This window comes from Alternaria conjuncta (genome assembly GCF_024043145.1).
Source record: "Alternaria conjuncta strain BMP 0040 chromosome Unknown scaffold_26, whole genome shotgun sequence".
Lineage (NCBI taxonomy): Eukaryota > Fungi > Ascomycota > Dothideomycetes > Pleosporales > Pleosporaceae > Alternaria > Alternaria conjuncta.
This window is the reverse complement of record NW_026250115.1, coordinates 109,199-123,133: the sequence shown is the minus strand read 5'-3', so window position 1 is coordinate 123,133 and position 13,935 is coordinate 109,199. Positions and strand designations below refer to the sequence as shown.

General features: G+C 54.0%; 7 protein-coding genes across 7 annotated transcripts; 5 read left to right on the top strand and 2 right to left on the bottom strand.

Annotated features, from left to right (window-relative positions):
• Positions 1-620: 620 nt before the first annotated feature.
• J4E85_010778 (uncharacterized protein) lies at positions 621-2,687 on the top strand (the record flags this gene model as incomplete). The annotated part of the gene is made up of 3 exons (XM_051474983.1): positions 621-793; positions 842-1,866; positions 1,915-2,687. 3 exons carry the CDS (start codon positions 621-623, stop codon positions 2,685-2,687), a joined length of 1,971 nt encoding a protein of 656 aa, XP_051321200.1.
• A 476-nt stretch (positions 2,688-3,163) lies between these two features.
• On the top strand, positions 3,164-4,378 carry J4E85_010777 (uncharacterized protein; the record flags this gene model as incomplete). The annotated part of the gene is made up of 1 exon (XM_051474982.1): positions 3,164-4,378. One exon carries the CDS (start codon positions 3,164-3,166, stop codon positions 4,376-4,378), a length of 1,215 nt encoding a protein of 404 aa, XP_051321199.1.
• Positions 4,379-4,723: 345 nt separating this feature from the next.
• J4E85_010776 (uncharacterized protein) lies at positions 4,724-5,199 on the top strand (the record flags this gene model as incomplete). Its single annotated transcript, XM_051474981.1, has 2 exons — positions 4,724-4,844; positions 5,033-5,199. 2 exons carry the CDS (start codon positions 4,724-4,726, stop codon positions 5,197-5,199), a joined length of 288 nt encoding a protein of 95 aa, XP_051321198.1.
• Positions 5,200-5,658: 459 nt separating this feature from the next.
• Positions 5,659-6,421, bottom strand: 60S (60s acidic ribosomal protein P2; the record flags this gene model as incomplete). The annotated part of the gene is made up of 4 exons (XM_051474980.1): positions 5,659-5,989; positions 6,039-6,088; positions 6,182-6,237; positions 6,397-6,421. The coding sequence occupies 4 exons, from the start codon at positions 6,419-6,421 to the stop codon at positions 5,659-5,661; spliced, it is 462 nt and encodes a 153-aa protein (XP_051321197.1).
• Positions 6,422-6,614: 193 nt separating this feature from the next.
• Positions 6,615-7,487, top strand: J4E85_010774 (uncharacterized protein; the record flags this gene model as incomplete). Its single annotated transcript, XM_051474979.1, has 1 exon — positions 6,615-7,487. One exon carries the CDS (start codon positions 6,615-6,617, stop codon positions 7,485-7,487), a length of 873 nt encoding a protein of 290 aa, XP_051321196.1.
• A 1,456-nt stretch (positions 7,488-8,943) lies between these two features.
• J4E85_010773 (uncharacterized protein) lies at positions 8,944-10,192 on the top strand (the record flags this gene model as incomplete). The annotated part of the gene is made up of 2 exons (XM_051474978.1): positions 8,944-9,740; positions 9,799-10,192. The coding sequence occupies 2 exons, from the start codon at positions 8,944-8,946 to the stop codon at positions 10,190-10,192; spliced, it is 1,191 nt and encodes a 396-aa protein (XP_051321195.1).
• A 774-nt stretch (positions 10,193-10,966) lies between these two features.
• Positions 10,967-13,869, bottom strand: J4E85_010772 (uncharacterized protein; the record flags this gene model as incomplete). The annotated part of the gene is made up of 3 exons (XM_051474977.1): positions 10,967-11,016; positions 11,069-13,758; positions 13,847-13,869. 3 exons carry the CDS (start codon positions 13,867-13,869, stop codon positions 10,967-10,969), a joined length of 2,763 nt encoding a protein of 920 aa, XP_051321194.1.
• Positions 13,870-13,935: the final 66 nt, after the last annotated feature.

Here is a 13,935-nt window from a genome sequence, read left to right as displayed (position 1 = left end):
AAGCGACGTAGCTGCCGACTGGCGGCGGGAGGAGGGTGGAGAGCGCGGCCTGTGACTACTGCGCGCCTTGGCTACGTGAATGCGAAAGTCTTCAGGAGAGGCAAACGGCAGCCCACTCGGCTTATGTGAATTTATTTGTCCCTGACTGTGCCCGTAAGGCAGCACAGTCACGGTAGGGCAGTCGACTGGGCGCTGACATAGGCTCGCTTGCACGGCCACTCAGCGGGCGGCGGGCATGGAGAGCAGCAGCAGCGCATGTGCAGTAACCCGTTATCAGCGCGTGCCTTGGGTAGCTCCGGCTGGGGGCAGCTATGACGGCAGACCGGCGGGGCCGCATGAATCCCTCGTGATAGCCATCTTGACTTTCTGCGTCTTTCTATGGCAGAAGTGTCTCGCTCGGCGCTTTTTTATATAATCAGGACGGTCATGGATAGCGGCTATCACCCGCAATCCACCAGGCGCAATCTCATCCCGACGATAGCCAGCTATCGACTCAAGTAGCTCCCGCCTCCCTGCAGGGTTTGAATCAACAGTTTTAGACGATATATCGCCTGTCCTGCCCCATACGTTCTTCTTGGTCGCGCCTGCTCCATCTGTCGTGACGCCCTGACATACTCACCATGGATAACAGAGGGAAGCAGCCATCCGCCTGGAGCGCATACGACTCCAACCGCCCATCCATCGACTCGGACACGGAGAGCCATGTGCAGTGGGACGAGCTCTCGAGGCGGCCCAGTGGAGAGAGCAACGCCGGGAGGTGGACGGGCACCGCGGGAGAGCTGCGCAGGCGGAGGTGAGCATATCGCGCCGCTCGCGTGACACCGCAGCTAACAGAAGGCAGGTCTTCCGTAGGACAGCAGATTAGCGCGCTGGGCGAAGTTGGAGGCGTCAACAGCATAAACAACTTTGCGCGATCGTGGCAGCGTGCAGCCGGCTTCTTCGAGATCACCCCCGTGCGCCCTTCCTTCCGTGTCGAGACAGACGACGAAGGCGACGACACAGAGGAATCAGACTTCTCGCGCAGCGGACTGCCCACACCAGTACCCGACCAGCGATCCGCCCTGCGACAGGCCTTCCAGAACGAGGGAAGACGCGCATCCGACAATGCCATCACAGACGAGGAGAATGGCGCGACCGAGCGGAGCCAGCTGCTGCCCAACGGCGTCGAACAGCGCCTGCGAGGGAGAGGGTCGAGCATCTTCCAGATCGAACCTTCGCTATCGTCACCCTTCGGCGCGAGCTATGGCACGGGATACGGCAGTCTGAGTTCGCGCGTCAACGAGTCGTCCATGCGCCATGCCGGCCGACTCTTCACAGAGCAACAGATGAAGGGCGTTGGGGAGCCAGAACAGGAACGAGAGCCACTTCTGGTCAAGCAAGTCGAAGAGGACGGACACATCATAAACGTGGTCGTTGGCCAATCCACACTTCCCCAGACAATCTTCAACTCCGTCAACGTTCTGGTCGGCGTTGGACTGCTCACATTGCCACTTGCGCTCAAGTACTCTGGATGGCTGATAGGCATGGTTTTCCTAGCGTGGTCTGCCATAGTAACCGGCTACACTGCAAAGCTACTTGCTAAGTGCCTTGATGTCGATGGTTCCCTTATCACCTTTGCTGATCTTGCGTACGTCTCTTTTGGAACAAAAGCGCGGGTAGCCACCAGTATTCTATTCTCTTTGGAGTTGCTAGCAGCATGCGTAGCACTGGTCGTGCTTTTCGCTGACAGCATGGACGCTCTCATCCCCGGTTGGGACGTTTTCCAATGGAAGATTGTCTGTGGGCTGATCTTGATACCATTGAGCTTCCTACCCCTCCGCTTTCTGTCATTCACATCTATTCTGGGTGTAATGTCTTGCTTCGGAAGTGAGTTCACAACTACATGCTTCATATACGTCAGCTAACACGAAATAGTCACCCTCGCTATATGGGTCGATGGACTTGCCAAACCCGACGCTCCCGGCTCCATCCGCCAGCCCATGACTCAATACCTGTTCCCCGACAACTGGATGACCGTGCCACTCTCGATTGGTCTACTCATGTCTCCTTGGGGTGGCCACTCTGTTTTCCCAAACATCTACCGCGACATGCGACACCCATACAAGTACAGGAAGGCCGTCAATGTCACCTACATCTTCACCTACTTGATCGATGTCGGTATGGCCTGCGCTGGTATCCTCATGTTCGGAGACGGTGTCAAAGAGGAAGTGACGAGCAACATCTTCCTCACCAAAGGCTTCCCTCAAGGCATCTCCGTTTTCATCGCCATCTGCATTGCCATCATTCCGTTGACCAAGATCCCGCTCAACGCACGCCCCATCGTCAGCACGTTGGAAGTTCTCTTCGGTCTGGACACGCGCTCTCTGGCCATGTCCTCGTCCATCGACGGCATGAGCGGACTCACTCGAGGAGCGCTCAAGATCACCCTTCGCATCGTTACCATCGTCATCTTCGTTATCATCGCAATCGTATTTCCTTCATTCGACCGCATCATGACACTCCTCGGCAGTGTCGCCTGCTTTAGCATTTGCATCATCCTACCCTTGGCGTTTCACTTGAAATTGTTTGGAAAAGAGATATCCAGTGGGGAGAAGACGATGAACTGGGTGTTGATTGTCGTCAGCACTATTATGGCTATCATCAGCACTGTTTTTGCATGCCTGCCCAAAGAGATGATTGGGGCTTAGGAACGAAAGTATGGATATCATGACGATGTCGGAATGACAATAGTTGTCTGGTAATGTGTTTGTTTAGTAAAAGTTTGATATCCGGGTGGTAATAGGCATGGCGTTCTTGTGCATTTGGAGGGTTGTTCTCAATATGAAATATTATATAGCATAGCACCAAGTAAGTTCAAGGTCACCAGTCTCGTAGTATGCTTCTTGAGAAGAGAGGTGAGGGCTGTGTAGCAGTTGAAATCTGGGCGTGCAAGTGTGCAGAACAGAATTTGGGAATCATGTGACCAAGGCGCAGTGAATGGTTTGAATGGGTTCGAATATGCTTCTTGAGTGTTAGTGCGAATGGAGGCCAAACTGGACTCCGCCGCTCCACCGCTCACTTACTGGCTGCGTTTGCTCTCTCAACTTTACTCGATATCCTGCATAGACTCACCGGTCTCGACTCCTATCCCCAACTATTCAAACCCCCTTCCAACTAACTGAAGATGCGCGCATCGTATCTCACGCCACGCTCGATGGGGCTGTTACTGCTTTCCGCAACTTATATTGTGGCTATTGTTCCCCCGGCTGGTATTTCTAACACTACCCTCATCTTGACAACCAATACCACCTTCAACAACAAACTCCACTCCGCTACCGGAACTGACCCAGTCAGAACCGCCACTGGTGACCTATGGACACTGGCTGTGGCCCGTGGCGCCAAGCTCCTCCAAGGCATGAGTTCCAGCGACGCTCAAGCCGCGGCTCTCTACGGCCTAGGCACCACTGCTGAAAGTCCATTCGACGGGGACCTCGTCGCCAAGCTACGTGAATGGGGTTACAACGATGCGACTGAGGAGCTCGCGAAGTCAGCAGACGAAGCATGTGACTTTGACGACCCCTACATGAAGACAGCCTTTGACGAACTAGCCATCGGAACCAAGAGCATGCGCCAGGGTGGTCCAAACCATTGTTTCCAAATCGAGCATGCCAACGGTCCAGCCGTGAAGAAGGACGAAAACGGCAAAATGCCGGAATTAGAGGATCAACGGTACGAGGTCTGCGGCAAGGAATATCGGAATACAGGCGCAATATTCAATATTGGCGCCAACCCACAGGCAGGCGCGATATACGGAAACGAGCTCTTCTCTCCCGCAAGAAATGCAAGGAATATATGGTATGAAGACCCCCCTGCCGATGCCTTGCCTGCGATACGCAGTGTCTCGGATATGGCGTGGGCGGTCTGGAATCGCGTTCATACCAACCCGCGAGAGTTCCAGAACATCAGGTATCTATTCGTTATGCAGATCATGAATCCAGAGACGCGTCAACACGTTAAGCGTGCCCGGCGTACGCTGTCGCCACCGAAGGGGGAGGTGCCGGAGCCCTGGCCAGGAACCGATTTTAGCATGGAGACGGACGCTGGGAAAGCTCTGTTGGGAAGCCCTGTTGGGCGATGGGCTGGCTACTTCCTTATGCAGCATAAGAGGCGGTTGGGAGGTAACAAGTCCATCTCCAAGGTGAGAGTGTTCAAGGGGATGGAAGACGAGAACTGGCCGTATTTCCTGTTTTACGTTGCTGGTACCACGGCGTCTGCAGCGAGCGAAGAGGAAATTGCGGAGGGTGTTGATGTATACAATGAGACCCGGGTAGTGCGAAGAAGTGAAGATGGAAAACAAGTTGTTCGGGAGCATGTTCTAAGGATGACGCTGCCCAGGTAGTGTTTTGTTGTTCCTTCCATTCATGACACCGGACCTTTTGTCAATCTGACACTTTGGATACTGGAAAAGAGAGAGTATATAGAATGCAATACCATATCTAGAGAACTAAGGAAGTCTGGCAAACCCAAATCTTGAGTGTGTCCGTCTTCCCCAAGGCTGACTAACCCCCATCGGCCCCATCCGCGGCGGAACCTCCGATGCGCAAAGCTTCAAGTACGTCAATCCAGACAAAAACTACAGCCCGCACTTGCAACCAGCCACGACCCTCTCCGTCCTCCACCCGCATAACCTCAGAATACACGTCGGCGCCGTCTCGCGACTACACATACACACAAAGAAGAAAAGATGGACTCCCTAGGTGGTGGCGGTTTCGGCAATGCCGACTTGAGCAAGCTGTCCGACCGCGACAAGCAGGAACTGCAGCAATTCGCTATGAATGAGGGACAGAAGGCTAGGATTCAATCTTGTACGTCTTTTTATCCCTTTAAAAGCTCTCTTGCGACGAATTGAGTCTATGCACTTTGCCTCTACCACCTCCCTCTGTGGATACAAACGCCCTCGACCATCACACCCTCCACCCAAAGCCCTTCCTTCCCGCCTTCCCATGTCCCACTCCCATAAGTACCCATTCGCTAACTCAACTCCTCCAAATAGCGATACACTCCCTCACCGACACATGTTTCCGCAAATGCATCCCCGCGGGCACCGTAAAGGCGGGCAAATTGGACAAGTACGAGGAGCCGTGCATGCGGCAGTGTGTGGATCGGTTCTTGGATGCGAATATGGTTGTGCTGAGGGAGTTGGAGAGGTTGAGGGGATAGATGGGGTACAAGAGAAGAGAGGGGAGGGGTGAGACGGGAGTGTATGATAATGAGACTTGATGATCTGTACAACACTGCATGGCGGGAAGCGTTGGGTGCATGTCATTGGTAACGGAGATATGAGGTACATGGTGGACGTTGCTGAGTCCAGCATTGCATTGATCTCTCCTACCGAGCAAACTTCCATGGTTATTCGAATCTTTCTGTAATCGAAAGATCAAGCTATGTTGCATGTCCAGGAATCACAATTCAGGAAAGAACGATGTCACAGCACGGAAATGTAAAACTTGTTGAGGACCAAGTCCAACTTGGCGTCATGTGGAAATCTGATTCATTCGAGTCACCGTGACTACGTTTATCCCATGAACGCCCGCCATGCATATCACATCGCTTTTTCCATTGCCGGGTATAACCAGACCCTATCATGACCATGCCTTCCCTTATACAGAGACCACCTCTTTAAACGATGGCGAGCTTGGTGGCCGCAATGTCGAGAGCGTCGACATCGGCGGTAAGGCGGCAGAAAGCCTTCTTTGAGCCGTCGGGGCGGATCAGGGTGTTGATCTTGACGCAGCTGACGTCGTACTGCTTCTTGAGGGCGGCGGCGATTTGGCGCTTGTTGGCCTTGACGTTGCAGATGAAGACGAGGGTGTTGTTCTCCTCAATCTTCTTCATGGCCGACTCGGTGTTGAGAGGGTGGATGAGAACCTTCTCGGCGTCCATGCGGGGGGCATGGGGGACCGACTTGCGAGGGTACTTGCCGGCGCGGGACAGCTCGAGGGTCTTGGGGCTGCGACGCGTTAGCAGGCAACATCTCGCAGTCTTGGAGTCGGGCATACCGGTGGAAGCTGGTGTTCTTCCTGATCGCGCGCTTCTTGTTCGCATACGACTGTCATCTCGTTAATTGTGCCCATCACACGAGAAGTACAGCCCGTCAGAGGTATGTTTCTGACACGACTCAAGAGGATCAAGGGAGGCTTACGCCGCGGAGGGCCGCTTTGGCAGCAGCATTGGCCTGCTTGCCAGTCTTGGTAGGGGCTGTCAATAATGTTAGCGATGAGCGCAATGGGAGGGTCGCTGATCGAGGCGCATTCGCAAAGTTCCCTTTTTCCACAGGCTGCTGCCGCGGTCCGGTGCCACTTTGCGACATTTATGCTCGTCCTCGATTTCGCGGTTGCGGTGTTTGCGTTGACGTACTCTTGGATACGGCCTTGGGTCCCATTTTGGCGGTTGTGGTGGTCCTGGAGTTAGTGTCGAGAGTCGCAATCGAAAAGTTGTGGTTTTTGCTCCGGCTACAAGTCGAGTGTGGGAAGAAAGCACGCTAACACGCTAGCGCCAAATCCTTGCATCTGAGCTCTCGGCGTCGCTCATCCATCACCTTACCTCAGCCATGTGACTGCAACATCAAAATCGTCATGGCCGTCAAAAAGCGCCAAAAGACTCTGTCGCATGGTCGACCACCCGTCAGCAAGCCAAAAGAGCGGATGACATCGGAGCGCTCCAGGACTATCATTCGCACCCATCACCGACTACAAAAGGAGCATGCAGCAGCCTTGAAGAAAGGGGATGTGAGCTCGGCAGAAGAGATCGCGCGAGCTATCGAAAAGAATGGAGGCATCAAGATGTATCAGGCTGCAAGCAAGCAAGGTCAGGCGAAAGACAGGGGTGGTGATTCTAGCAAGCTGTTAGTCGACTGGCTCCAGCAATCCAAGGTTTTGGACCCCAAAGCACGGGATCGTCGTAGGGCTGGCGACGCCGAACTCAGATGTCTCGAAGTTGGAGCTTTGTCAACCAAGAACGAGATCTCCAAGTACGCAAGCGTCATCGACATGACGAGGATCGATCTGAACAGTCAAGGGCCAGGCATCGAAAAGCAGGATTTCATGGAGCGAACACTTCCTACATGCGACGATGAGCGCTTCGATATTATCTCCCTATCTCTCGTACTCAACTATGTTCCGGATGCAGTTGGTCGAGGCGAGATGCTCAAACGCATCACTAAGTTCTTGAGAAAGGGCGTTGCATGGACGGAGGCGGCCCATTCTGTGTTGCCAGCTCTATTCTTTGTTCTACCTCTACCGTGCGTCGACAACTCACGCTATCTCGACGAAGATCTGTTTCTGGGAATCATGGGCGATCTAGGTTTTACGATGAGATTCAGCAAAAACACTTCAAAGCTGTGCTACTACTTGTTTACCTTGACAAATGAGCCCAAGGCTAGGACGGCCGAGAAAAGGAAGATCCGAGATGGACCGGGAATGAACAACTTCTGCATCGTTGTGGAATGAACGTCCAGATGACGGCAGCCTGTCATTAGTTGCTAGATTACGCCGTCCACAACTTTACTCGGCGACCAAGCAAGGCGAGAACGCGCTCAAGCGCAATTGGTTCATCATACAGGTCACAGATGACCAGGAAGATACTACTCTCGTATTATTTGGGAAGACCAAGATGTCGCGACATCGCAGCGGTTCTGGTTGGCATGGCCCTGGTCCAAGCGGAGACTTCGACGTGTGTGCTTTCACCGCGACTACGACAATTCTGGCTACACCCGAATGCAAGCGATTTCTCAGCGAACAATCTCTCTAGAAGGAGCCGATATTTAGATTGATAGTAGGAGTATCACCGACGCCATCGCGGGGCTGTTGTTGTATGCTCTAGCCTGTTGTACTTGTATGGGGAAGACTTCGGATCCACATCTACGCATCCTTACTTCCGTTTATGGACTCACAGTTCTGATATGGTCAACAGTCTACGGATCGGGTTCCATCTAGGCGCAACGTGGAGAATGCGGGATCATGTAGCAGGTTCGTCGACGATGTTGCGGGCGTCTACCGAGTCAACAATATCCACCGGACCATCACCGGACTACGCTCGGTATTTCGTGTAATATATACACTGGTTCTAGACTCACTAGTAGTTACCACGCGACTGTACTACACGGCCGACAAAGTCCCGAAGTGCCACAAATCGGTTTCCTTGAAACGCTTTGGTTCCCGAATTAGTATCGCATAGCCACACAACACGCTCGCGGCGTTACTGCTAAACTACGCATCATGCTGCGACTGCGAAACAAGCAGTTGTACAACGTCGCTTGCGGTGTTCTACTTTCAAAATCCGGTTCCCGGCAGCGAATTTCAAAAACTGCGTGTTCCCGTCTTCTCATCTCACGCATGTTTGATCGCCTTTTAGCGCATCCTACGCCTTAGCGCCACACGACTCACAATGCCCCCAACTCATCATACCAAGCATTGACACAAGCATTTTCTGAAACGGACTCTGACTTGCTCAACCCCAAACTCCCGTCAATCAACGGATGCATATCACTGGGGCTGGACTAGAAAAAGGCGAGAAGCGCGTGGGTACCTGGCCGGCATTTTCCCGCTACGTTCGGTGGGTCGAGACAACGGAATTGGTGATCAAGAGATGAGCTTATTCGCATTCCTCCCGAGCGCAAATTTCCACATGTTAGTTTACTGCGTGGCGCTGCGTTGGGTTAGTCAAGTAAAATGAGATGTAAGCGTTGTTCGAGGCCTTTATGTAGGGCGGGGACGCCCTTTCGTAGAGCTTCAAGCTTCTGGTAACTCTCTCAACACGAAGTCGAACTTCCATCTTTTTTTGCAAGCCGCTGAGCTGCTGCCATTCATTACTTGGACTCGTTGATACGATCCTACACAGTCTTTTCCAACAAGTCGTCGTTCGAATTCCATCTTCCGTCACTCCATCAAACAATCATCAGACACCATGAAGTCCACCTTCTTCTCTCTTCTCCCCATCGCGGGTCTCGCTGTTGCTGAGTCCGTCTGCTCCCAGCAGACTGTCACCACAACTGCAACTGAAACAGTGTACGAGACTGCAAAGCCCGTGGATGTCGCCGACGCCACCGCTAGCAAGTCTGGCGCTTGCTCATCCAGGAGCACTGTCTACACTACCACCTACGAGAAGGTTTATGTCACTGTCACCCCCGGTGCTGGCTCTGCTACTCCCGACGCTGTCGAAGATGTCACATCCACCAGCACCAAGGAGATCCTCACCACCGTCACCGTTCGCCCAACCGGTGCTCCTTATGGCAACGCCACTACCTCTGCTCTCTTCAAGCCTGCAGGATCTTCCGGCTCGCCCTCATACCCTACCATGAGCGTTCTCCCGACCACCAAGCTAGACTACAGCTCGCTTGCCTACACTCCCATTCCCCAGAGTGAAGCATCAAAGTCCTACGCTGCCGCGCAGTCATCCAGCGCTGCCGCAGTGCCTGCCTCCGAGTCCAAGGCTCCAGCTCCTGCCGCATCTCAAGCCGCGACTCCCGCTGACAAGGCTGCCGTCTCATCTGCCGCCTCCAAGCGCGGCGAAGCCACTTTCTACGGCGGAAACACCGAAGGCGGAATGTGCTCTTTCGTCGGCTACACCATCCCCGCCGGTCTCTACGGCACCGCGCTCTCCGACTCCAACTGGGACAACGGCAACGCCTGCGGTGTGTGCGTCAGCGTAACCGGCCCCAACGGTAACAAAATCACCGCCATGGTCACCGACCAATGCCCAGGGTAAGCAACCTCCCTTGACAAATTCCCACAATGAACACACACTAACCCCACCCCACAGCTGCGGCCCCAACCACCTCGACCTCTACCCCGACGGCTTCGCCAAACTGGCAGAACCCTCCAAGGGCATAATCAACGTCGACTGGACCCCCGTCCCCTGCGGCATCACCACCCCCATCGTCCTCAAGAACAAATCCGGCACCTCCAAATTCTGGTTCAGCATGCAAGTCATGAACTCCAACGTCGCCGTCTCCAAACTCGAAGTCTCCACCGACTCTGGCAAGACCTGGCAGCCGACTACGCGTAAGCCGTACAACTTCTTCGAGAACCCGGCTGGGTTTGGCGCGGATAGCGTCGATGTTAAGATTACGAGTGAGGGCGGTAAGGAGATTGTGGTCAAGGGCGTTAGTATTGCGGCGGATAGTAAGAAGACTGCTGGTGGCAACTTTGCTTAGAGTGCTGTGAGACTGGGAGAAAGGGAGGAAGGAGAGGGGTTTGGTTGATGGGCTTGGGGTTTTTTGATGATGGATGATTCTTTTTGATTTAAGCGATACCCTTCTTGATGCCTTGTTAATTCGCTTCTAAATATCTTTCGTGGTACATATCTTTTTGTTTGCAGCGTGGACTGCCATTGCTGTCTGAATGAATAAAGCAGTGTCATCATTCAACTTATGAAGTGTTTGTGTGCTATGTTGTGCCTAAGTCTTGTCCAAGTTGTGTTTCGTCGAAGCTAAGGAGCGACATTACACAGCCGCGTCTGTGCAGTTGGAGGCTGGCATACTTTATCTCAACTTCGCACTGACGCGACGCCAACGGGATCGCTGTTTGTGCATGTCCAAAGATACGCCAGATGCGGCGTGAGCCACAGTAGCCCTTCACACATGCCTCGATTGTCGTTAGTCGGTCACGTATTGATGAGATTGATAGACTCCACAGCACTATCACATCATCACTGTACATATCTTAGCAATACTAGCATGAAGAAGATTCTAGGTTCCGTATTGAGAGTAGAAAAGATCTATCATAGGAAAAGACCAACCGGACTCCACCCATGCTTGACATTCATTCGTGCGTAACATCCCTTTCGCAATCCCTTCATTCCAAAGTAAGTTCCCCGTGCTTTCGTTACCATTACCAATCATCAGGTCGTAAGGAGGGTATCGAAATGCGCTAGACATATCCCGTCGATGGTTTCATCTTCGCTCACTCGTTAGAGGTGTTTCATCGTTTCAAGGCGTGCGAGGGTTCTTCGCGAGTTTGCTCAGGGCGCCGAGAAGACCTGCGGGATGTGTTAGTGGAGTCTTGTTGAAAATTCAAGAATGCGAACTTACCGGTTGCGCCGTTGGGCAATGTCGACATGGCGATTGAGTTGCGATCACCGACGGTGACGGTCTGAACATTGGGAACCTTCCATTCCTCCTTCAGCTGCTCTGCCCAGCGGAACACACCCTCGTCACTTCGGTCGTTTCCAGCCGCGAACACAAAGTCAGGTCGTCCCTTCTCAGGGTACTTGCTGAAGATGTATTGTGAAGCAGAAGCCTTGTCAAAGTCGATTGGCTCGATGACGACTGAGTCCTTGGTGGGAACCGCCTTTATGCGCTGCTGCTCGCATGCATCGTTAATGTGGTTGGCGCAGTCACCAGCATGCCGGCTTGCGGAATCATCCTTGTCGTTGGGCGCTCTGTAGTGGAAGATCATGGAGCAGTGGCGCTCTTCAACCCAACTACCCTCGACACGCTCGAGGTAGTACTGCAAGATGGGTTTGACGGAGTCTTTCCACTTCACAGTCTTCTCTTCGTCGGGGAATTGTATCCACTCTTTCGCGCTGGGCTCGCGCAAGAAGCAACCATTCTCCGCGATGAGACCGAGACCTCGCACGCGGTTAAAGATGAGCTCAGTCTCTCGAACAGTACGTCCAGTCATGACGTAAACATCATTCTTGTCATCAGCAACAAGGTCGTTCAGCACGACAATGACACGCTCGGTGTTCGCCAGGACGGTGTTGTTAACAGATCCGTAGGATGCGAGGGTGCCTTCGTAGTCGAGTACAAAGAGTCGTCGCTGAGATGCCTGGTAGGTACGCGCAAGATTGCTGGACGAAAGACGGGGAATGGACATGGTGTCGCGCTTGAACTGCTCCTCGTGGACCTTTGAGAGATGGCAGCTGAGGTTGTTAACCCAGAAGTCGCCAGTCTGGTGCATAACCGTATCGCGCAACTTGGTATATCTGCGTTCCTTTTCGGAATCAGTCATCTCCAAGGCGACCTTGAACGCTTGTGCGATGCTGTTGTAGTCCCAGGGGTTCACAGCCAGGTCGGCACCTTGGAAGACTGAAGCACTTCCGGTGAACTCACTGAGGATAACAGGACCGTGCTTCTTTGGACTCGCGCGACCATCCTGGCAGATGACGAATTCGTGGCAAGTAAGGTTCATGCCTTCACGAAGACTGGTAATTGCGAGGGCATCGGCAATGGAAAGAAGCGCGAGATATTGCGAGAATGCGATATCCTGCCTCAGGAAAACGAGAGGGTTGTGCGTCAAGGTTGAATGAACCGCGTCGATACGAGTGACGATCTCGGAGACGGTTGCAGCGAGTTCGGTGTCTTCGGTGGTAGATGTGGCGACTTGAATCATAACAACCTTGTCTTTCCACTCGGGGTTCTTGTTGAGGAACAACTCGAACGCTAACAGCTTCTGCCTGACACCACGGATGTTGTCGAGCTTGTCGCGAGCAACGATGACCTTCTTGCCCTCGTACCGCTTCTGCATGGTCTGAATCCACTCTAGCACCTCGGGTTCCTCGCGGGCCAGGGCGAGAGCGCGAGGATCAATGCCGATAGGCGACGAGTGTACGTTGACGAAGCGGTTCTCAAGTTGGACACCGTCCTCAGTAGCCTCGACGGAGAGAATTCGACTGCACGTCTGCAGGAAGTGGTGGGAATACTCTGGTGTCTGGAAAGCGACTAGGTTCGCCCCAAGCATGCCGTTGAGCAGCTCCTTCCGCGCGGCCAAGCAGCGGAAGACCTCGGAGGAGGGGAACGCAGTGTGGAGGAAGAAGCCGATCTGTGCATCTGGAAGCTTCTCGCGGATCATCTGTGGGACCAGGCACAGGTGGTAGTCGTGGATCCAGATGACGTCCCCGCGCTTGTAGTTCTTGACGACCTTGTCGGCAAAGGCCTGGTTGACCTTGACGTAGAAGACCCATGAGTGGTCGAGGAAAGCCTTGCTCTTGGGGTGGTCGGGGATGATGTAGTGGAAGACTGGCCACAGGATGGTCTTGCAGTAGTGTGCATAGTGGCCATCGAAGTCCTTATCGCTGACGAAGACGGTGAGCGCGTCCTGCTCCTCCTCGAGCTTCTCGTAGATCTCCGTCTTCTTCTCCTCGTTCAAGCTGTCTGTGGGGAATCCGATCAAGCCGACAGTGATGGTGTCACTAATACATTTGTTGTCCACGGCACAGCGCAGCGCGTTGGTCAGGCCGCCGTTGCCCTGGACAGCTGGCACGACGGAGTACTCGGTGGCCCACCGCGGGTCCGTCGTAGGCTTACCGGCGTGAGAGCCCTTCATGCGCTCCTTCTGGGCCTGCGCCCGCTCCTGCGCCTTTGCGTATTCGAGGATGGTGTCGGGAGGCGCTGGCTCGGCCCTGGACATGGGCTGGTTGAAGAAGAGACCGGTAGTACCCCATTCGGGGACATGGGCATCGCTACGTACCAGGCCCCGGGGGTCTGCTGGCTTGGGGAAGTGCGTGGCCGCGCTGGGCTGGCCGGGCGTGAAGAAGTCCTCATGCTCCGTCATACGCATGGGCGTCTTGGGCAGCTGGATGTGTGTCGGCGGCGCCCGCTTAAGGAGGCTCGGGGTCTGCTCCTCAGCTGCATTCTTGCTGACGGGCCGCGATTTGGCTATGCTAGTAGCGGAGGACTCGCGGGCGGTCTCGCTCAGCTTCGGGGGAGCGGCGTCTGGCGGGCTTGGGGGGTTGGACTTGGACTCGTGGAAGTCGACGGTATACGGGAGGAAACTAGCGCTGTTAAAGGGCGAACGCGGTGCAGATTGGAATCATAGTGCGCTATCTACAGGTTGATTCAGGCTGACAAGTGAAAAGCGGTACCTACAGGGAGACGACGTGGGTGGTCATGTTGGGCAGCAGTCTGGCGTGGGCGCCCGCTGGTCAGAGATTGAGGTTGTAGAAATGGTGGAGAAA